The sequence below is a fragment of the Rana temporaria genome, chromosome 7, assembly GCF_905171775.1.
Source record: "Rana temporaria chromosome 7, aRanTem1.1, whole genome shotgun sequence".
Taxonomy (NCBI): domain Eukaryota; kingdom Metazoa; phylum Chordata; class Amphibia; order Anura; family Ranidae; genus Rana; species Rana temporaria.
In genome coordinates, this window is record NC_053495.1 from 58,005,015 (window position 1) to 58,029,625 (window position 24,611).

Consider the following 24,611-nt stretch of genomic DNA (forward strand, 5'->3'; position numbering starts at 1 on the left):
GACAGCTCAGGACCACCTTCGGACTGGGTCCGCACTGGGTCCGCACAGCAGATCAATAGCTCCGGGCCAACGTGGTCCCGGAACCAGGAACACTGCGACACACGCACACCCCGGCCAGGAGGGCCATTTGCGGGGGTGTCGTGGAATGGCTACCCCAATAGTGGATGCCACACGAGGAAAAAGGCCCCAGAGAGAAATGGCTTCTGCCCCTTAATACCCCTCGAGGCAATCACCCTCCTGATTGGCTGCTGGGGAGAAATATCCAACCGCACTTGACTCCACTTCTGCCACCTATCGTCCCAGGGCGGAACTCACTCCCCCGGCAATGACAGCATGCATAGCTCCCAACTGTTCCTGATTTGGAGGGACTGTCCCTGATTTGAAGCAATGTCCCTCTGTCCCTCATTCCTCCTCATTTGTCCCTCATTTTGATCAGATCCATATAGTTGTATATAAAATGCACTTTTTATCTTTCAAAAAGTATTTCCCAGTGCTAAACCTTTCATCCAATTTCTAAATTGCTGCATTTGTAAATTTTAAAAGCAAAAATATTGGAATAATAGTTGTAAAAAAAAGGCCTTGTGGATTTAAATAACCTTTTTTTGGGTTAATTCTCCTTTAACCACTTAACGACCGCCGCATGTACATATACGTCCACAGAATGGCACTGTAACAGGACTTTGTAAGGATGAGGGGTACTCCTGTACCGGCGTCACCAAGGAGTTTTATGTCTAGGGTCACCTTATGTCCGATAGGGCCATAGGGTGACTGAGAAATTATATATTATATACTAAATTACAGGATGTCTTGAGATATCACAAGTTGTTGGCTATTCAATGTGGGGACACATTCTTTTGAAAGGTGTTAATTGCATCTACTCCTAGACATTTCATTAACCATTGTGTAAGGCTGTAGAAGTGTTAATTCAGGTCTGCTCCTCAGACCTTTCCATTGTGTGATAACACTGTTAATAGCCCATTGATGATCAGGTGCGACTACCTGTTTGTCGGAGACAGAGTCTGTGTAAGATGTGGATTGAGAGGAGATCATTGTGTGATGGTGTTTTGTTTGAGTTCTGTTAATGAAGGAATTTGCAGTGATTAGATCATGATAATTATAGGCCAGCGCCGACATGTCTAGAATGTTTAGTAATTAGCTCAAAGAATGTGATTGAAGCCCCCCCCCCCCAAGGTGTGATGTGTGGGGACAGTTTGATTGTTCCTGTGATTTCTGTAACCTGTGTACTGCATATAAGCAAGCTAAGTGTACCATTAAAGTAGTCATTACATTTGAAACCAGAAGCACAGAGCTGTGTGTCTCGTGTCTGGGGGGAATTCTTATGGGCCGTGTTCGTTTGCCTGATTGCGGAGTGTCGATAAGCTGTCGTAGTTGATGGAAGGTCTTAAACGGTGGTGACCGTTACAGGCACGTACAGGCAGATGGGCGTACCCATACGTCCCTGCCTAGACGTAGGTCGGGGGTCCGATCTGGACCCCCCCCCCCGGTACATACGGCGGTCGGAAATCGTCTAGGAGCGATCCGGGATGAGGGGGCGGCTATTCGTTTCTAGCCACCCCGGAGCTGAAGAACGGGGAGAGCCATATGTAAACCAGGCTTCCCCGTGCTTCACTGTGGCAGCTGCATCGTTCGGGTGATCCCTTTTATAGGGAGACACAATCGATGACATCAGACCTACAGCCACACCCCCCTACAGTTGTAAACACACACTAGGTGAAACATAACTCCTTCAGTGCCCCCGGTGGTTAACTCCCAAACTGCAACTGTCATTTTCACAATAAATAATGCAATTTAAATGCATTTTTTTGCTATGAAAATGACAATGGTCCCAAAAATGTGTCAAAATTGTCCGAAGTGTCCGCCATAATGTCGCAGTCATGAAAAAAATCGCTGATCACCGCCATTAGTAGTAAAAAAAAATACAGGCATACCCCACTTTTAAGTACTGATTTCTGCATAGAATTAAGCTTTGGTTATAAAACCTGTAAACTCATTGGTTTCTACGCAGAAGTGAGCCTGATTTTGCACTTTCCAGCTTTAGTAAATAAACCCCATTGTGTATTTAAAAGTGGGGTATGCCTGTAATTAATAAAAATGCAATAAAACGATCCCCTATTTTGTAAACGCTATAAATTTTGCGCAAACCAACCGATAAACACTTATTGCGTTTTTTTTACCAAAAATATGTAGAAGAATACGTATCGGCCTAAACTGAGGAATTTTTTTTTATATATTTTTGGAGGATATTTATTATAGAAAAAAGTAAAAAATATTACATTTTTTTCAAAACTGTCGCTCTATTTTTGTTAATAGCGCAAAAAATAAAAACCGCAGAGGTGATCAAATACCACCTATTTGTGGGAAAAAAAGGACGTCAATTTTGTTGGGGAGCCACGTCGATTGACCGTGCAATTGTCTGTTAAAGCGACGCAGTGCCGAATCGCAAAACCTGGCCTGGTCTTTTAGCTGCATTTTAGTCCGGGGCGTAAGTGGTTAAGGGTGTGTGGCAAAGGGTGTGTCCTATGCCTACATACGTTTGTTAGTAGGTGTCCCTCATTCCCATCTCAAAATGTTGGGAGGTATGCAGCATGTACAGTCAGCATAGCCAAAGCTAGCGTAGAGGCCTCAAATTTAAACAATTGGATTGGTTCAGAGCCAACTATTTCTCTGAACTTCCCCCCAAATTTCCAATAGCACCGGCTCTTAACACAGTCAGGCGCTACACACGTATTTACAATAGTTTTATCTGCCAAAACGCCACTGCCAGGAAAAAAGGCGATTAGGAGAGTTGGGCAAACGCTCTGTGTGCGTGAGGCCTGAGGCCTGATTCACACCTGTGCATTTTTAATGCTTTTTGCATTTTGCAGATTTGCGTTACAGAAAGTGTTCCATAGGAAACCATGTTAAATGGACTGTAGTGCAAATCTGCAAAAAGCACTAAAGCTGCATAGGTGTGAATCCAGCCTTAAATGAAGCTGTCTGTTTCTCAGGCCCCGTACACACGTCCGAGAATCTTGATGAGCAAAACACATCGTTTTGCTTGTCGAGTTCCTTGTGAAGCCGCCGAGGATCTCGGCGAGCCAAGTTTTCCCATTGACTAACGAGGAAATAGAGAACATGTTCTCTCTTTGGCCCGACGAGATCCTCGTCGGTTTCCTCGGCCGAAAGTGTACACACGGCCGGGTTTCTCGGCAGAATACGGCTCCGATCGATTTTCTGGCTGAATTCTGCCGAGAAACTCGGTCGTGTGTACGGGGCCTCAGACATCTTCTGGAAATGTATCCCCTTTATTTATTGCAATCCCCTTATTAATTATTAATATTTGAAGCTATTGATTACAGATCAGGATTTCCATAGCTTTATGCTCTAATGTGTTCCTGTGATTTTTCAATACATGTCCTGGTATCTTGGTGACCTCTGTTCCCTGTCCAGCTGTACCTGTTTTGCACACTGATTATGGTGATCTGAGTATGCGTGTTTTGTACATTGATCACAGCATGTTGCACAGTGTGGCTTCATGCCCCTTGGGAGCCTTGCTCTTTTCCAAAACAGCCAGAGGGGCAAAGAATGACGAATCTGTTGGGAGTTCAGGGATGTGTCAACAGCAGCCTGCTGTGTGTGATCTGTGTATGACTGGCACAGCATGTCCCTGCATCAGAGAGGTGAGCCGTATGTCCAGGTGAGCTGGAGGAGTATTCAATATGTCTGGATTTCAGCCACCTCCTGATCCCCCACCACTTCCAGAGGAAAAACCCCCCAAAGAGCTGAGTCCGGTAAGTCACACTGTTCATGTAGGTTGTAAGTGAAAGATTTTGAACAAAGATTGTAACAGATCTCTATATTGTCACTCTGGCTATATACTACATGCTATTTTCTTGTTAAGCAACTAGATTTTGCTTTTTAAATTGGTGGATCAATTATCAATAAAGTGATTTGTTGGTGGATATAATATTCAACAAATCTCCATCATAAATCATAGCTCCCAACTGTCCCTCATTTCTAGGGACTGTCCCTGATTTGGAGCAATGTCCCTCCTTTCTAGGGACTGGACTGTCCCTGATTTGGAGCAATGTCCCTCTGTCCCTCCTTTCTATGGACTGTCCCTGATTTGGAGCATTGTCCTTCCTTTCTAGGGACTGGACTGTCCCTGATTTGGAGCATTGTCCCTCCTTTCTAGGGACTGGACTGTCCCTGATTTGGAGCAATGTCCCTCTGTCACTCCTTTCTAGGGACTGTCCCTGATTTGGAGCAATGTCCCTCTGTCCCTCATTCCCCCTCATGTGTCCCTCATTCTGGTCTGATCTATATAGATGTATATAAAATGCATTTTTTTATCTATCAAAAAGTGTTTTCCAGCCCTAAAGCTTTCATCTGATTTCTAAATTGCTGCATCTGTAAATTCTAAAAGCCAATATAAAGGAATAGTAGTGGTAAAAAGCACTTGTGGGTTGAACCAATCTTTTATTTTTTGTACAATTCTCCTTTAAGGGGCGTGGCAAGGGGTGTGTCCTATGCCTGCATAATTTTGCTGATAGGTGTCCCTCATTCCCATCTCAAAAAGTTGGGAGGTATGATAAAGTACTTCTAAAACTAGGAAGTTACGGATAGGGTATGGCCGTATTAATCTGGCCATGCACTAATAGAAATCTAAACAGGATGGACGAATCCCTCCTGCTGGGATATTATAATACGAATACCCGAACAGCCGTTCCATCTGATCGAATGCAGTCGCTGTTTGGCTGAAAATTTTCCAGTGGGCTTTAATAAAAGTTGATTGAGCAATTGTTTTTTGGCAAATGGAACAGGGCCACCCATTGTAATAAATTCAGCCAATGCATCAGGAATCGGCCAAAATTCGCTCGTGGGCGTGGCCAGATTTAGATCCTCTATTAGGCCACATTCATACCTATGCAGGTTGCAGCTTGCATATTGCAGGGGCATTTTCCGTTTTTCAATACACGCTTTTCATCCATTGCAGTCTATGGGACCAAAAAACAGAAAAAAGTCCCTAGCCCTTTCCATAAAATGCACAGATGTGAACATCCACATCCATAGGAAACCATGTTAAATGGACTGTAGTGTGTTTCTGCAAAACGAAAAACGCGCTTAAAAATGCATAAATGTGAACCAGGCCTTAGGCAGCTAAAGTACATACTCATAGTCGATATGGCCTGGTGTGAATGGCAGGAAATCGCTTGTGTGAATGCAGCCTTAGGCCTTAGCGTTTCAAAGTCGCAGGTTTTTGCTGCGATTTTGTACAGGTTACCAATGTAAAAAGCAGAAAACCGCCTGTACTTGCCCCTAAAGATGCTTGTGTTCTTTATTGCGCTTAAGGCGTTTTTCAGGCATTTTGTTTCAGGAGACCCTGCTCGGCCACTTTCCTCGTGTACACACCAGAGGTTTTCCCGTCTGAAAAACTGCGGTGTTTTCCATAGGGAAACTTCCGGAAAAAAGACCACCGCGAATCGCAGCAGGAAAAAAGAGAACATGTTCTAATTTTTCCTGCCACGATTCCTGTTGGTTTTCCTGTCTGGAAAACTGCCATGAAGCATACACACTACGGCCCAAAATCTCAAAGGGCTTACGACGGCTCAACGCCATGTACGCCGTCGTAAGTCCTAATCTGGGCCGTCGTATCTATGCGACTGATTCTTAGAATCAGTTACGCATAGATATCCATTAGATCCGACAGGCGTAAGGCTCTTACGCTGTTGGATCTTAAATGCATTTTTTTTTTTGCCGCTAGGTGTCTCCTCCGTAGTTTTTCCAGTCGAGTAAGCAAATAAGCTAGATACGCGAATTCCCGAACGTACGCGCGGCCGACGCAGTAAAGTTACAACGTTTACGTTAGGCTTGTCCCGGCATAAAGTTGCCCCTGGGTGTAGGAGGCGCAATCAATGTTAAGTATGGCCGTCGTTCCAGCGTAAGTCGTCCGTGAATGGGGCTGGACGCCATTTACGTTCACGTCGAAACCAATGATGTCCTTGCGACGTCATTTGGAGCAATGCACCCTGGGATATTTTCCGGACGGCGCATGCGCAGTACGTTCGGCACGGGTACGCGCTTAAGTTAAATGCTCCACGCCCCCTACCCGCCGAATTTGAATTAGGCGGGCTTGCGCCGGGTGATTTACGCTACGCCGCCGCAACTTTACAGGCAAGTTCTTTGTGAATAAAGCACTTGCCTGTAAAACGTGCGGCGGCGTAACGTAAATCAGATACGTTACGCCCGCCGAGTTTTACTCCATTCTACGAGAATCTGGGCCTGGCAGTTTTCCCGGCCAAAGGCTGTCATGGCAGTTTTCCCAAAAGGAAAACTGGTCGTGTGTATGAGGCATGAGACGTTGTGCCTTAAACTCACTGGAAAATGCAAAGAAATCCTGGAAAATGGCAGAAAATGCTAACATTTAGGCGTGAATGGAGCCCTAGGTCTATTAATATTTATGTAGTATAAGGATCTGCTTGACTGGATAAAATATGATTGCATAGTTTATGTAAATATAAAGCTGATTATACGGTTAGATTGTAAGGTGTATGGTGAACTTAAGGGATTCACATTCACTTTGCAGAAATGTCAACTTATTTTCTCCTCTATGGAACATAAATTGAAGGAAAATCTCCCCAACAGATCAAAGACAGCAAAAAATAAATCAGAAACTTGCAAAGGTCCAAACATTCCATCTCAATCCAAAGCTAAATACAAATCGTTTGGCTCTAGTTACTGTATACTTCATATCTGTGCCAAATAGTTTAATTCATGGATTATGCAGATTTTGGTTACTGAGAATTATGATTTCTTTTTTTCAGTAAATCTGATTTGTGCATTTTGACTGACAAACGGCGAATGTTGTTTGCACCTGTCCCAGGGAGATGGAAGCAGCTTGTGTTTTCCATTTTAAATTGCACTGCAGCACTGAGATATGAACAAGCGTGATTGATTTATAAGACACGTCTATGTTCGCTATCGTTGTTCTTTGGTAGCTGACGGTATTGTACCTCTGGGAACAGCTTATCTGCGAATATTGCCTTAAGGGAAGAAGCTTTTCAGCTACAAGTCCCGGCAGATGCTTTAAGCCTTTTCTACTGCAGCTAGTGTGCCAGAGGTCTTTTACCATTCCCAGTAGGCTGATATGACACCACACTGAACACTGATGGGCTTTATGTGGGTATACCTGGGGGTACAAATGATTTTCTTTCAAGATCTGATAATATTAAACTTTACAGAAAAAGTCAATTGGTTCACATGTTCAATATTGAACTTTCCATACCCAGGGGTTGTCTACATTTTGCTGCTCTTTATCTCCCATTATTAACACCACCTTGAGTAATCTCAGTTGTGTAACATGACTTTGCGCTTCATGTGCAAATCTTTAGCCCTATAGTCCTATTCACACTCGTGAGTTGGGGCCATTTGCGATTATCTGCAGGAGACCCAGCAGGGATTCCCTGGTGTTAGCTGCAGGCAGGAAGCCCTGTTGATAGCAAAGGAAGGTTGCCAACTACTGTAGCTTTTTGTGGTCGATCACATTAAAGGGGTGTTCCAGACTTTTTTTAAGTGTATTAAAAGTCAGCAGCTACAAAAAGTGTAGCTGCTGGCTTTTAATAAACAGACACTTACCTGCTCCACGTCTCCAGCGACGCGCCGGCCGGGGCTCCGCTCCTCGCCCCCCCTCTCGCCGGCCGGCGTCTTCATTCCTAGTGTGGGCACCTGGCAAGGACAGCTTTCGGCTTCACGGCCGGGCACCCACTGCGCATGCGCGAGCGCCGTCCGATTGGACGGGCGCTCGCCTACAGGGAGGGGCTGCAATAAGGCGATTAAGCTAATCGCCTTACCAGCCCCTCAGTGGAAGGAGGAAGTGGGACAGGAAGTCCCCTTCTCCTGAAGCCCCCACTCCCCCCCCAAAAAAATGACATGCCAAACGTGGCATGTAAGGGGGCGAGGAGTGGGTTAAGCGGAAGTTCCATTTTTAGTACAGTACCTGGAGAATGTGCTCAGTAAATAAACAGGCATTAGGGATGAGCCGAACACCCCCCCCGTTCTGTTCGCACCAGAACCTTCGAACGGACCGAACGTTCACGCAAACATTTAGAACCCCATTGACGTCAATGGGACGCGAACGTTCGAATTCAAAAGTGCTCATTTTAAAGCCTAATATGCAAGTTATTGTTGGAAAACGGGTTTGAGAACCTGGGTCTTGCCCCAGGAAACATGTATCAATGGAAAAAAAAGTTTTAAAAACGGTCGTTTTTTCTGGAGCAGTGATTTTAGACACGCCACTTGAATTTGGCGCGAATTTGGCGCAAACGGCCCGTAACGTTCGTAATTCGACTAACGGTCGAACATACGATTTTCGAGTCGAACATGGGTTTGACTCGAATACGAAGCTCATCCCTACAGGCATGTTCAGCAAATAGACCTGTACATGTTTATATCACAAAAGTTCTACAGAACCACCATACGGTGTCAGATCTTCTGTTCATTAGTTCACGTCTGTGGCTAGAATACTGTTTATACCTTCAAAAAGATGGCTTATGTGTGTAGCACTACCCCCGAAGGAGCTGCTGGTTTGATTTGGGTGGCACATTACCTCTATCTTCCGTCCGTCTAGGGTATTGGGTATTGAATGAGAGCTGTAATAAAGTCAATGTCCACACGACAGGTGTCTTTCCTGTGCTTTTATTACCCAACGGGGTAAAAATGATAAATAGTAGAAAGGTGAAGGATTTAGCTCAACTGGATTTAGCACCCGGATCTCTTTCACACAGCTTTGGTGACTGGAACTGATAGGCGACCATCGTCCAGCCTCAGATACGAAGTGTCCTTCGATGAGCAAGTAGGCCTCTCTTGAGACACCAGCCTCGTGCTTGGTATCCCCCAAACAGGTTCTCCATCGATCGGCTTCCTCCCATGGGACAGACAGCCCAGGATCACTTGCAAATTGCAGACTCGGTCTACCTACTGAGTCCGCAAGGTAGATTAATGCTCCGGACCAACGTGGTCCCGGAGCCAGGAACACTGCTAAACACACACCCCGGCCAGGAGGGCCACACACGGGGGTGGTGGGACAACTGCCTAGGTGGATGGTGGCAAGGCGACGACGCCCCAACCAATGGCGTCTGCCCCCTAAACACCCCTCCCCAGCATGCACAGCGAGGCGATCAACCCCCCTGATTGGTTGCCGAGGAGAAGTATCCACACGACCCTGACTCCACTGCTGCCACCTACCATCTGGGGGTGGCTAAAAGTCCCCAGACAAGGGGCAACTAACTCTCTGACCCCCTCTAAATTTACAGCAGCAACTGCTATGAAAGTAGCCAGGCGCTACATGTGGAAAGATCCAGGGTTCTTTTCAGATTAAAAATTTAATTATCTAATTAAAAAAATATATATATCATATAGGAAGGTATCCCCTATACAGATTGCCCAAAGTCTTGTGAGCTTTAAAGGGATAAAAGGCCTAAGGCTGGCCATAGAACTTGCAATTTTCTTTCCTTCACCCATGGGTTGAAGGAAAGAAAATTGCTTGATCCCCTCATCCAGCTGGTTCCTGCTGAACTGGCCAAATTTCGATCTGTTTATGGCCGACTTTAGTCTGTTCTTAAAAATGTTCTCTCCCCCTCCTCCTACCTATCCTTCCTGACCTGTATAAATAGTCTGGTCACATGATTCTACAGCTTCGGCTCAGGCAGCTATCTACACAGGCTGGAAATTACGGGAGCCGAGACGCCACCCATAGGCTCCCATGGCCCAGCTGAAGTTGGTGCTTCCTCCTTTTCCCTGGACCAGTTGAATCAAGTGACCAGAATAGAGCAGATTAAAAATAGGTAAGTATACAGATTTTTTTTACAGGTCAGACAGGATAACTAGGAGGGGGAAGGAACATTTTTAAAGAATAGTTTGACTAAGGCTTTTTTTCCAATTTAAGTTGTCCATACATTGAGCAAGTTGGATTCTGATTCTAATTGACTAATATTTACTTTGTGGTCCTATTGGCACCCCCCCCCCCCCCCCTGGCCAACATCCTTCATTTGAAATACCATTGCCATCCTCCCGCTCAACATCCTTCAATTAAAATAAATAATTTAAAGAATAGTTTGACTAAGGCTTTGCTTCCAATTTAAGTTGTCCATGCATTGAACAAGTTGGATTCTGACTAATTGACCAATATTTACTTTGTGGTCCTATTGCCACCCTCCCGCCCAACATCCTTCAATTGAAATAACATGTGTTCTGGTGTGGCACGGACCTCTACAAAGTCTAATTCATACACTGTATTAAGTGTATTAAGTGAAAATGCCTCACTGGTGCCTCAACTATATCAGGACAAAGTCCACTCACAGGGTGACATCGTATCACAGTACTGGCACAGCTGTGTGACAATTCACCAGTATATGAAATTACAATGATTGACATCCAAGAAGGGCATTTGTGCTGCGGCCAAGAAAAAAAAAAGAGATTCAGTTGAGGTATTCGGCTAAATATACTAAATAGAAATTTGAATAGTATAAAGCTCATCCATAAAAATACTTAACACCTTACACCTAAAACAAGTCCCAACATTTGTTTGACCCCACACACTACAAAAATTTGCTCTTTAGCACTTAACCCATACCACAATCCCCTCACTCCACACATTACCAGTAAATTAAACCCATAATAATTGCTCCTCCAGCTACAACACACACTATGCTCCCCACCCCAAAAAAACACTCCTAAGCCTAACATGGTCTTACAGCATGTCTAAACCAAAAAACACAAATTTAATATACTGCAGATTACAAGTTTTGCCATTAGTTATACTTTTATTGATTTTAAATAAACACCTTTTTTTATGTGCTTATTTATACTCACCTAAATCTACTGCCCATGTCTCTTGCTGGCTCTGCTTTTAGGAGTCATCATAGCTGGTGGATCCAGCACATCAGCATACCAGTTGCCTTTATCTTATACCACTACTGTCTTCTGAGGCCCCCACCACTTGACAACCAATAGTAATGAAGATAGAAGACTTGAGAGACGGACTGTCATGTTTTAAGGAGTATTTTGGGCATTTGGAACTTTATTTTACCAAAAACTGACCTTGTGAATAGGTGGACGGTGGGGTTGAGGAGGACAAGGGATGGGGAACACCCAATTGTTCGAGGTTAGGGCTTAATTTAAGTTCTGTGATTTCCCCTGTTTAGTATCTTCCTCTTTCTTTTCTTCCTGAATCACCAATCTTATTTAAATGTCCAAAGCAGGTTAGCGTCTGATTAGTTACTGTGTAAGTCTTAGTACTGTTACATATCAGGATTTCTCTCTGTGAAAGGCCTGCATCCCTACCAAGCATATTGTAGGACCCCAAGAAAAAAGTAAAATTACTACAAATTCTGGCTTAAAAACTGATAATTCCAGCAGTTAGGTTGTGCTCCCGATATTCATCTCAAGGTTTCATTTATATTTTGACGAGAGTGTACTTTCTTCCATTATATTTTTAAATTTAGAGGGAACAGAGGTCCCAGTGGTACTGAGCTTCCAAACAGGCTTAGCAGATCATTTGCATTCTTGATTCTTGAAAGGGTCATACTTCAGGGGTGTTAAACTCCATTTGATTGCGGGCCACATCAGAAGGATTGAGGAGTGCGCACATACAGAATGCAGGGTGTGCGCTATATACAGAGTGCAAGATTCAAGAATACGCTACCTACAGAGTGCAGTTTTTAGGGGTGCGCTGTGTACAGAGTGCAGGGTTTAGCTCTCTTTCACAGGCAGGGCTGGTGCAAGGATTTTTGACACCCTAGGCAAAACCTAATTTTGAATCCACCCCCTTTGCCCTGCCCACATGTACACCACCTTTTTAATGAAGCACCCATCAAATGCAGCCTCACTAGCACCCATCAAATGCAGCCTCACCAGCACCCATCGAATGCAGCTTCACCAGTTCCCATCGAATGCAGCCTCACCAGTGCCCATCAAATGCAGCCTACCAGTGCCCATCAATGCAGCCTACCAGTGCCCATCACTGCGCCTCTGACACTATGTGAGAACGGAGCCACGGCTGCCTGCTGATGATGAGACTTAGGTTCTTGATGACGAGATAAGAGAGTAGAAACACCAGTGGCCAGGTGTCCTAGGCAGCAGTGTGCCCTAGGCGGCTACATAGTTTGCCTAGTGTTAGCACCGTCCCTGTTCACAGGCTGTCCACATCTCACTTCCAACCCTCCTCAGCTCTGACCTCTGCACCACTCTCCCCCCCATCCCCCACGCTCTGAACAAATCTCCACAGCCCTCATCTCTCCACCCTCCTCATCCTCCCAAAATCTTCCTTGCATCTCACTTACCCAGCAGAGTAGGTGGCTCCTGAGATCATTAGTCAGTATCTATCCCAGTCATGAGTGCTTGGAGGGTTAGCAGGGATTTATGATAGCCACAAGCCACCAAGAGGAAACCTATCCTTGCATTTGCATACACATCTAGGAAGCACAGGGGTGAGGGTCCCTATGGCTGTATACTTGATGCGACCATAGTTTGTCACTCCAGCAATGTTGCAGAATGGGATTTTTTCTCCACACTCAGCATGTGCCCAAGATGGAACACAGGAGGACAGAAACTGTTCGCTATGATTGAAAGACATTTTGTATTTGTGCTTATTTGCTAATGATTATTGCAACATACACTATTGGATTGTGATTCACCGTCTATTGAGTAATTTTTACGTGAAAAGTGTGGAGTGCATTTGTATTCAGCCCCCTTTACTCTGAAACCCCTAATTACAATCTAGTGAAACCAATTGCCTTCAAAAGTCACCTAATTAGTAAATAGAGTCCACCTGTGTGTAATTTAATCTTAGTAAACAATACAGCTGTTCTGTGAAGCCCTTAGAGGTTTGTTAGAGAACCTTAGTGAACAAACAGCATCATTAAGGCCAAGGAATACACCAGACGGGTCAGGGATAAAGTTGTGGAGAAGTTTAAGGCTGGGTTCACACCATTGCATATTGGATGTGGGCTATCTGCATCCAATTCGCAATAGCAGGAGATTTTGACTGGCTCTCAATGGAGGTGGTTCACGTATCTCCGCAGCAGGTCCGGTGCATTTTGCAGAAAAACCTGTGCATCTTTTGGTTTGTTTCAGATTTAGCCCAAAATTTGGGCTGAAATCGGAACTGAAACTGTGAACCAGAATGCACTTGACCCCTGCTGTAAGATGGATGCAGGGATGGTGTGAACCCAGCCTAAAGCAGGGTTAGATTATAGAAAAATATTCCAAGCTTTGAACATCTGTTCAATCCATCATCCAGAAATTAAAGTGTATGGCACGACCGCAAACCTACAAAGACATGGCCATCCACCTAAACTGACAGGCCGGGCAAGGAGAGCATCAGAAGCCAAGATGCCCATGGTGGAGCTGCACAGATCCACAGCTCAGGTGGGAGAATCTGTCCACAGGACAACTATTAGTCGTGCACTCCACAAATCTGGCCTTTATGAAAGAGTGGCAAGAAGAAAGCCATTGTTGAAAGAAAGCCATATAAAAGGTCCCATTGGCAGTTTGCGAGAAGCCATGTGGGGGACACAGCAAACGTGTGGAAGAAGGTGCTCTGGTCAGAAGAAACCAACATGTAACTTTTTGACCTGAAAAGAAAACATCACCCTGAACACAGCATCCCCACCATGAAACATGGTGGCAGCATCATGGGGCCAAATTCCCAAAAACGTAGCCTAACTTAACTTTCAGCAGTTAAGTTACACAGGCGTTAAATTTCTACCTAAGTGCCCGATCTTCAAAGCACTTACCTAGAAATTACACGCTGTGTAACTTAAGTGCCTCCGTCGCAAGGCGGTCCTCCTCTCCGGGGGGCGATTACAATTTAAATGAGGCGCGCTCCCGCGCCGGCCGTACTGCGCATGCGTGTGACGTAATTTTCCCGACGTGCAGCGCGTGAACGTAATTTTGCCGGGCTTTGTGGATTGCGACGGGACAATAAAGTTGCGACAGGTGAAAAAAAAAATACGCGCCGGGAAAAAAAAAAAAAATTTACAGCGTCGCTCGGCATGCATTCCTGAGAGGGAGAACTCCATGCCAATTTTCAAATAAAAAACCGGCATGGGTTCCCCCCCCAGGAGCATACCAGGCCCTTAGGTCTGGTATGGGTTGTAAGGAGACCCCCCCTATGCCGAAAAATCGACGTAGGGGGTCCCCCTACAATCCATACCAGACCCGTATCCAAAGCACGCTACCCGGCCGGCCAGGAATGGGAGTGGGGACGAGCGAGCGCCCCTCCTGAGCCATGCCAGGCCGCATGCCCTCAACATGGGGGGGTTGGGTGCTCTGGGGCAGGGGGGCGCACTGCGGGCCCCCCCACCCCAGAGCACCCTGTCCCCATGTTGATGAGGACAGGACCTCTTCCCGACAACCCTGGACGTTGGTTGTCGGGGTCTGCGGGTGGGGGCTTATCGGAATCTGGGAGTCCCCTCAAATAAGGGGGCCCCCAGATACCGGCCCCCCACCCTAAGTGAATGGATATGGGGTACATCGTACCCCTACCCATTCACCTGGAGGCAAAGTGATAGTTATTAAACACACAACACAAGGGTTTTTAAAATCATTTATTAGTCTGCTCCGGAGGCCCCCCCTGTCTTCTTTATACCAGGGAGGGCTTCTTCTTCCGCTCTCCGGGGGTCTTCTCCACTCTCCGGGGGGGGCTTCTTCTTCCACTCTCCGGGGGGGGGTCTTCTCCGCTCTCCGGGGGTCTTCTTCTATCTTCGCCGCTCTCCGCTGTTGACTCGGCGCACCCCGGTTCTTCTCCAGCTGTCCGGTGCCTTCTCCTTCAGCGCTGGCTGCCTGCTATCTTCGTGTGTTAGCTCAATTACTAGCAGGCAGCCAGCGCGGTCTTCTGTGACGTCATCTTCTTCTCTTCTCTTCTTCTCCCTTCTTCCGATGTTGACACGATGCCTCTTCTCACTGCAATGATGGAAGCGCGCCTTGCATCCCATTTATATAGGCCTCACCGTCCCATCATGCTCCGGTAGGTACCCACCTACCGGAGAAATGCCCCCAGCGGCGGATGCGGTACTGCATCCTAAGATCTGACAGTGTAAGTGTCCTACAGATGTCAGATCTTCTGCCTAACTTTGGAAAAAGCCTTTTGAGGATTGTTTCCAAAGTTAGGCACAGAGATACGCAGGCTGAACAGCTGTTCCGCCTGCGTATCTCTTTTAAAAATTTGGCCCATGGTGTGGGGATGCTTTTCTTCGGAAGAGGGACAGGGAAGCTGGTCAGAGTTGATGAGAAGATGGATGGAGCCAAATACAGGGCAATCTTAGAAGAAAACCTGTTAGTCTGAAAAAGACTTGAGACTTGAGACTAGGTCGGAAGGTTCACCTTCCAGCAGGACAATGACCCTAAACATACAGCCAGAGCTACAATGGAATGGTTTTGATCAAAGCATATTCATGTGTTAGAATCAATGGAGACCCTAGGGGGGGCGCAGAGGGGGCCCTGACCCCCCCAACATTATGCTGTGCCCCACCATGTGCCCCCCCCAAAATGTTTTTTGTATTTTGCTCGGGCCGCCGCTGAAGTAACACAGTCTCTCCTGAGAGGGAGAGCGTGCCCAGTCAGCTCCTGCGGGGGATTCCTTCCCCCTCCCTCTGCTCGCTGACACTGCATAATGCGAGCGCTCACACAACCACAGCTGCCCGATCTGCTCCTTCCCCTGCATCCTCATTGGCACTGAGCGAGTTGCAGGAAGGACTCCACGAGCACTGTGGGGGGCGCCAAGCCTTTATCTCAGTTACTGAAAAACCAGCCTGTAAATTCCGAGAGTGGTGACTGCAAGCTGAGCCGAGTGTCAGTCTATGACACTCTTTCACAGCCCAGAAAATCCAGCCACCCCCCACCCCCACTCTCCTCACATACGAGCAGGGAGGAATACAGCTCCTCCTCCTCCTTCCAGTCCTGCCCACACGTGTATCCGTGTATCCGTGTATCTGAAGAGAGGGGATGTGTGCTTGGGAAATATGAAAAACAGCAGCATTCCTGGCTGTGTGTGAATGATGCCTGAGATTCTAGCCTGGGCCGTGGGTAAGTGTGTGCACTGCAGACTGCAGTATACTGTAATCACTGAACTGCATTATCTCCATCCCTTATCTCCCCCATCTGTCTCCATCCCCCTCTCCTGTTCTTTCAAGACATTCACAATTTACTTTCACTTTCAGTTAGGCAGGTAATATACGGTGCAAATTTCTTTCCTGCATCCACAGATTGCAGAAAAGAAACTTGCATGATTCCCCCATCAACACAGACAGTACTGACAGGGGAATATCCCTCCTGCTGAACCAGCTGAGATTTAAACTGTCTATGGCTGGTCTTAGCTCTTAGGCAGCCCATACATTGATCACGTTTTGCATTTAACTATTAGGTTGAATGAAAAAAAAAATAGAAATGATCCAATTCCCCCATCTACACATTATAGGTGGATGGGGGAATCCTCCCAGTGTTGACCAGTGCTGGAACAACCAGAGTTGCTGTCCTGTCCCGGCTATACACAGAGCTGGTCTCTGTCTCCATGGCAGTGGCGGCAGCATATTGGAACCCAGTGCTGGTTACTTTATGGGGCTGATGTACAGGAGAGCCAGCACAATTTGTTGGAGATGGGCTGGGCATGTTCAAAATTCCACATGCCAGAGCCTGCCAGGAAGCCCACACTGCACAGCGCTAATCAAAGGCAGTGAGACATTTCCTGGTCCGCAGCTGCACAGATCAGGAAATGTCTCACTGGCTGTGATTAGCACTGTGGAGTGTCGGCTTCCTGGCAGGATCAGGCATGTGGGATTTCAAACACACCCAAACCTATCTCTATTGATTGTAGACAGTTGAGCTCCCTGCAGGTTGCTTAGCAGCAGTGGACCCTTCTCTGACAAGCTGATGGGGATGCAATCCAGGTGATGCTCCTAGTCAAATCCTAGTGTTAAATAGCAGTGATTTTATTGATCAAACCCCACACTTTACAGGCATAGAGCCCACACTTTACAGGCATAGAGCCCACATGGCTGCTGAACATACGGTTGATTTTATATATATATATATTTTGAAAATCTGACAGAGCTTGAACTATTTTGCAAAGAAGAATGGACAAAAATGTCACTCTCTAGATGTGCAAAGCTGGTAAAGACATCCCCAAAAAGACTTGCAGCTGTAATTGTAGCGAAAGATGGTTCTACAAAGTAGTGACTGGGGGGCTGAGATACAAATGCACACCACATTTTTCACATATTTGTAAAAAAGGTTGAAAAACATTTATCATTTTCCTTCCACTTCACAATTATGTTGTCTGACTCTATCCTATAAAATCCCCCAAAAAATCCATTTATGTTTTTGGTTGTAACATGTGGAAAGTTTCAAGGGGTATGAATACTTTTTCAAGCCACTGCATAAGTTTGTTTATTTATAATTTGCAAAGTTGGTAGAATATTTTTTTATTAAAGGACAGCAACGCAGCACTCTAAGGCACCGTACACACGAGAGGATCCATCCGCTGAAAAATCTCAGCGGATCGGTTTCAGCGGATAGATCCCCTGGTGTGTACGTTCCAGCGGATATTTATCCGCGGATATTTCCGATTTCCAGCAGATAAAAATTTGTTAGCATGCTAACAAATCTATCCGCTGGAATCGGCTCCAGCGGATCGATCCGGTGGTCTGTACAGACTCACCGGATCGATCAGTCCAAACCCGTCCCTCACATGCGTCGTAATGATTCGACGCATGCGTGGATTTCCTTATATGACAGCGTCGCGCACGTTGCCGCGTCATCATCACGGCGACGGCGCGACACGTCACCGCGGTTGAATTCCGCGCAGATTTGGATCCGATGGTGAGTACATGCCAACGGATCCAAATCCGTCAGAGGATTTATCCGCGGATACGGTCCGGCGGACCGGATCCGCGGATCAATCCTATCGCGTGTACCAGGCCTCAGTATAATTTCATTGTTATTGTGGGAACTCAATTGGTGTTTGAAGCAGCCGTATTTGTCGTATATTTATATTTATTTTGAGTTTGTGAGCACAGGTTGCATTATTGGTAGCGCAGGAGTTGCAGTTTTTCTCAATACGTGTAAGAAATTGATGCTGGATTGAAGCCAAAGAGTAGTCGCACCAAATTTTGATTTAGATTTTTCTTCTGTTCGCTCACTTTGCATTTTGTACGTTGATAAAAATAAACAATGACAATATATATTTTTGAAAGCATTCTTACAGCATTTTTTCACGCCTGCCTTTTTGCTCAGTACTGTATGTGGTTAAATCCAGCAAGAGAACTGTAGACGGTAGGATGCAGGGAATGTTAATAGGAGTCAAAAAGTTCTCTATAGACCATCTCAATTTTCTCTTGTTTTGTGGTTTGAATAGAAAAAAAAAATTGTTGTGCGTATAAAGCAAACCGCATGCTACTTAAATTCGCAAATTGTAATAAGCCCATTTATAACATCAACACCAATTTAGCTTCTCAAATCCGTGAAGCTCTACGCATTTGCAGTACATACACATTCATTTTCTTTTGGAGTTACCAAGTTTGTCATGCTGTCACCATGTTTGTGCTGAACAAGCATTAGCTAGTTGCACAATGTGTGTGCTGAGAGTTAAATCTCTGGTTAATCATTTTTCTAGATACTGCACAATGACACAAACCACCAGCATCTCCTAAATAAATTGGAACATAAACAATCTTAAAAGAGAAAGAAAAAATCCCACTTATCAGGCATGATGTCTAAAAGACAAATGATAATGTTGCTCATCTTGAGTGAATGTGATATAGTGCTTGAAGAAAGTAATTCTGATTTCATTGACTTACCAATTACTAGACATGTGCATTTGTTTTGGTCCGAATGCATTTTCGTCCGAATTTCAGGTATTTTCGTTATCGTTTTAACAAACGATAACGAAAGCACAGAAAAAGAAAAACGAAAGATCCGACATAAACAAATGCTTTATTTTAGTTTTCGTTGCGGTCGAATGTGCCTAACCTTAACTCTATTAGTCCAATATTATGCTACATAGAGAGAAAAGATTCGACATAGAGAGACATGAAGATTCGACATAGAGAGACATGAAGATTCGACATAGAGAGACATGAAGATTCGACATAGAGAGACATGAAGATTCGACATAGAGAGACATAAATAGCTGGATTCAGTAAGAGTTTAGGCCGGCGTATCAGTAGATACGCCGACCTAACTCGGAATTTGCGCTGTCCTAAGTTTAAGTGTATTCTCAAACAGAGATACACTTAAACCTATCTAAGATTAGATAGGGTGCAATATTTAGGCTGACCACTAGGTGGCGCTCCCATTGCGTTCGGCGTAGAATATGTAAATCACTAGATACGCCTATTCACGAACGTACGTCTGCCCGTCGCAGTAAAGATATGCCGTTTCCGTAAGAGATAGGCCGCCTAAAGATAAACATGCCCCCTAGGTGGCGTAGCCACTGTTAAGTATGGCCGTCGTTCCCGCGTCGAAATGTGAAAATTTTACGTCATTTGCGTGTAGGGCTGGACGTAATTTACATCCACGTCGAAACCAATAGGTCCGTGCGGCGTACTTAGCCGCAATGCACACTGGGATATGTACACGGACGGTACGCCGCCGTAACTTTGCAGGCAAGTACTTTGTGAATACAGTACTTGCCTTGCAAACTTACAGCGGCGTAGTGCAAATGCCATACGCTACGCCGCCGCAACTATGCGCCCGCCATCCTGAATCCAGCTAGAAGAGTCACATTTTTTTTTTTTTTTTTAAAGATTCTGTAAAAAAAAAAAAAAAAAAAATTTTCTTCTTCTTCTTAGAACATTCGACAGACACCATAAGCCTTCAATGACAGATTCGACCTTAATTTGGATTTCCAGACGAATGCATTTTTTTTACGGAAAACAAAATAAATAAAAACGAATTTTTGGAGTAACTAAATAAATTTTATTTTTCAGACGAAAACTAAATTACGAAACAAAATATTTCAGTGTGCACATGTCTACCAATTACTAAAAATGTGTGACTCTCCTGAGGTTTATGTCCACAAATCATTGAGTTATTTTGAGTTATCAGCGTAAAGAACTCTATCATGGCTTCCCATTTTGAATTGTACATATAACCAGTTTTCGGACACTTTGGACCTGTGGTATAAAGATTAATATGGACATGTTAATCCTTTTTAATCTCTGATAAAAAGGAGAAGTGTATTGTCCTTTATATAATACAGTTTGTTGTTGATCCCAACCTTTCTTCACACAGCCAACCTAAAGTGCATCTAACTTTCCACCCTGAGAATATAAGATATTGCAGCTTACCAATCCTTAGATGCAGGGCCAGTGCTACCACTAGGAAAACTAGTCAGCCGCCTAGGGCACACTGCTGCCTAGGGGCACCCGGACACTGGTTTCCTTCCTACGTCTGCATGCTCTGCAGGCTGCAGCTAACTCAGTCCAAGGTAGCTGCTCCGTCTGACCGGTGGTGTAATTAGAGGTGCATCGCAGAACTGAAACCAGCGCTAGAGGAAGCCCATGCTTCCTGTATAGCTCTGTCTCCTGTCACATGGGTAGGCTAAAGGGGGTGGAGTCAGGGGTGTGGCCAATGGGGGCGGAAAAATTAGGTTTCGCCTAGGGTGCACTTACCTGGAAACTTGCGGCGGTGTATCGTAAACACGTCCGGCGCAAGGCGGCCCAATTCAAATGGGGCGGGTACCATTTAAATTAGGCGCGCTCCCGCGCCGGACGTACTGCGCATGCTCCGGTCGCAAGTTTCCCGACGTGCTTTGCGTGAAATTACGACGCGCCGACGTGTTGAGAATCGCGACGTGCGTAACGTACTTACGCCGGGAAAACAAAAAAATTCAAAAGCGACGCGGAAAGACGGGCATACTTTAACATGGTGGAGTAATTTTCCACCATGTTAATAGCAGCCCTATCTTTGCGACGGGAATCTAAAACTTGCGACGACGTAACGACGGGAAAAACCTTCGTGGATCGGCGTAACTGCTAATTTGCATACCCGACGCTGGTTTACGACGCAAACTCCCCCCAGCGGCGCCCGAAGTATTGCATCCTAGGATCCGACGGTGTAATTCAATTACACCTGTCGGATCTTAGGGCTCTTAGGGATCTTAGGGATAGCTATGCGTAACTGATTCTATGATTGGACACGGCTGATCACGTGGTAAAGAGCCTCTGTCGAAGGCTCTTTACCGAGATCGGAGATGCATTACTGATCGCCGTGCTGCGCGCCCGCATGAAATCCTGCAGGACGTCAATAGACGTCCAGTCAGGATTTCACAACCACTTCCCGGATGTCAATTGTATATTGACCGGGCGGGAAGTAGTTAAAGTGATTTCTCAGCAAAATGAATTAAAGTGGTTGTAAAGGCATTAAGATAAAAAAAAAAACTTCTGTGTTCAGTAGCCCCCCTAATACTTACCTGAGGTAGATCTAGATCCAGTGATCTTGCACAAGAGACTTGGCTGTCAAGGACTCCTTTCCTCATTGGCTGAGACAGCAGCGCTGTACCATTGGCTCTCGCTGCTGTCAATCCAAGTCAGTGAGCCAATGAGGAGAGGAAGAAGACGGGGGTGTCTGAATGGACACAGGGAGCAGCAGTTCGGCTCGGGTGCCCCAAAGCAAGCGAGGGGCCTGGAGTGCCAAGGAGGGACCCGGTAAGAGGAAGATCTGGGCTGCTCACATTATATTACAGCCATTCAATGCACCCTTATCCCCATACATAAAATGAAAGTTAGTGTAGCTCCCAACTGTCCCTGATTTCAAGGGAATGTCCCTCATTTGGAACACAGTCCCTCTGTCCCTCTTTCCTCCTCATTTGTGCCTCATTTCGGTTTGATCTATATAGTTGTATATAAAATGCTTCAAAAAAGTGTTTCACAGTGCTAAACCTTTCATTCAATTTTAAATTGCTGTATTTGCAAATTTCAAAAGCCATGATAAAGGAATTGTAGTGGGTTTAACTCATCTTTTTTCTCTTCTTCTTTAAGATGGTGTGGCAGGGGTGCTTCATATGCCTACATACTTTTGCTAAAAGGCTTCCCTCATTCCCATCTCAAAAAGTTTGGAGGTATGAGTTAGTCATACGGTACACCAGTTATCCTTGATTAAAACTGACCTGCTGCTGGCCACTTTTACTGAAATATATTAATTATTGTAGTAAAACCCCAGCTGTTTTGTCTCTAGCAAATATAGGCCTAACCTTGCTCATTAAAATTGCCCTGCTACTAACCAGTTTTACACTACTGTATCACCTGAGTTCTCTTAGCTCCTATAGTAAAAAAGCCGTTGATTCTTTGGCTCTAGTGCATTTTGGCCTATTATCCATGATTAAAAATACCCTGCTGCTGCCAAAATGTACACTGATGTTTCATTTGCGCCTAGTAGTAAAGACCCAACCTGTTCTCTTTGTCTCAAGTAAATTTAGGTCTAGCCTTGCTATTTAAAATTGTCCTGTTGTTGGCTAATTCTGCACTGCTGTGTCAACTGTGGTTTCTTATTTTTTGTGGTAAAACACCTGCCTGTTCTCTTTTCTGTAGTACATTTTGGTCAATTCTTCCTTGTTAATATTGATCTGTCTTGGTCAATTTTGCATGCATGTTTCATCTGCGGTTTCTTAATTTTTAACGAGAGTTTGATAGAAATAGACCTGCAACAGGACAGTTTTGTATTAGCAAGAACAGAGACAACCACAGTGAACTTTTGGCCAATTTGTATCTGCTTAGGAAAGCAAACCTATTACTGTTTGATTAAAAACAATGTATCACTGCTAAAACTATGATAATCTGAAAAGTAATTTGGGATACTGTTGCTGTATGTAAGCCAAGCTAATTGTGGAAGAAATTGTACGCAGTTGCGATAATGTCTGTAATAATCATACAGTCCTGTAACATCACGCAGCTTTAGGGAACATCAGTATTCCTTCCCAAAATTTTTAACATTTATTTTGCATGTATTTGTACGCATATGTGCATAAAATACTGACCGCATACTCAGATTTCTGCATTTTTGTTTTTACTCATCTGTATGCAGTACATGTTTACGTGCCTGTGTAAACAGGCACATTAAAAACAATGGGTTGCATTCGGATCAGAAAATAAAAAAGTATGCCCAAAAACGCTCAGTATTTTGGCAGTAGTGTGCAAGAGGCTAGGTATCCCCAGAGCCAGAGCTGCCTTAATAAAATACTTTAAAAACCTGTGTAGTGTGTTTATTTTTGACACTTTTTTTAGGTGTATGGGTAGGGGTAGGGGTACGACGTACCCCATACTCATTCACCTAGGGTGGGGGGCTGGGATCTGTGGGCTTGTTAAAGGGGGCTTTCAGATTCCGATAAGCCCCTGCCCACAGACCCCGACAATCACCGGGCAAGGGTTGTCGGGAAGAAGCCCTTGTTCTCATCAACATATTGCTTTGGGGTGGGGGGACGCAAAGCCCACCTCCCATGTTAAGGGCATGTGGCCTGGTATGGTCCCCCCCCTTCCTGACCTGCCGGGCTTCGTGTTTGGATAAGGGTCTGGTATGGATCTTGGGAGGGAACCCTCACACAAAAAATGTTTTTATATATTGGCGGGGTTCCCCATCTTTTTTTTTTTTTAAAGTGTATTTTGTGCGTGTACTCGAGAGAGGAGCCGGACTGCAGGAGTTGGGAGTAGGCAGGCCTCCCCCAGAGGCAATCTGCCACCTTTCTCCATGCCCCGGGTGGCAATGGCGTGTGTGTGAGGGGGTCCTCCCACACAGCCCGCCCTACCTGCTCCGCCTTGAAGCCCAACGGGGCAGAGGGACTCCCTATAAGGGAGTGAGAGGATCTAGCCCGCTCAACCAGCCCTGTTAGTCCTTCGCCTCTCTAAGTATCAAAGTGCGTGCATGTTAACCCAATTTCGAGTGCGTGTAAGTGTGGTGGTTTTTGTGGGAGGGGGGTGGGCGTACTAAGCGCAGGCTTACCTCGCATAGCACACCCACCGGGAGCCGGGCTGAGACCACCAAACTCAATTCACATGTAGCCGAGACCGGGATCCGAACCCCTAGCTGCAGAGGTGAATGGCTTGTCAGCGCAGTGCCAATCGCGTTGAGACACCGCAGCTCCCTGGGGTTCCCCATCATGATCCGACTTCTGGTGTGACTTCTTCTATTCAAATCAATCGGCTCCCATAGTGAACCATTGATTTCAAATAGAGCCAGAGAAATGCTGGATGAGGCTTAACGCTGTGTGTACAGCGTTAAGCTTTGTTAAACCGCGTTTAACACCTTTTACCAGTGTTTTTATACCTCTAGCTGGAGCCTCAGAATGCTCTGGTCCTGGGGGGTTTTGGGCTTAAAAAACGCAATGCTTGTTACAGCTCGAAATCGCCATGGTGTGTGTGAGGCCATTGAATAACATGGAGTGGTGTTTTTAAGCTACAAAAAAAGCTCAAAAACGCAGCTGTAAAAGGCACAAATTAGTTCAGTGTAATATAATGCAGCCAGTTTAGGATGTCTCTACGTGATCTGTGTAATTGCTTATCACATGATCAGACAATAAATGGTTTTATCTCAGGAGAAAACTCCCCAACATATCATTACATGCC

General features: G+C 45.4%; 1 protein-coding gene across 2 annotated transcripts in view; it reads left to right on the top strand.

The window, feature by feature from the left end:
* Positions 1-3,506: 3,506 nt before the first annotated feature.
* Positions 3,507-24,611, top strand: part of TMPRSS6 (transmembrane serine protease 6) — a 214,715-nt gene continuing 193,610 nt past the window's right edge. Inside the window, exon 1 of one of the 2 annotated variants that reach the window (XM_040359433.1) lies at positions 3,507-3,791. In XM_040359433.1, the coding sequence (XP_040215367.1) occupies positions 3,720-3,791 (72 nt within the window). In that variant the 5' untranslated portion in view covers positions 3,507-3,719. The remainder of the gene's footprint in view (positions 3,792-24,611) is intronic. The other variant, XM_040359432.1, reaches the window with a different exon arrangement.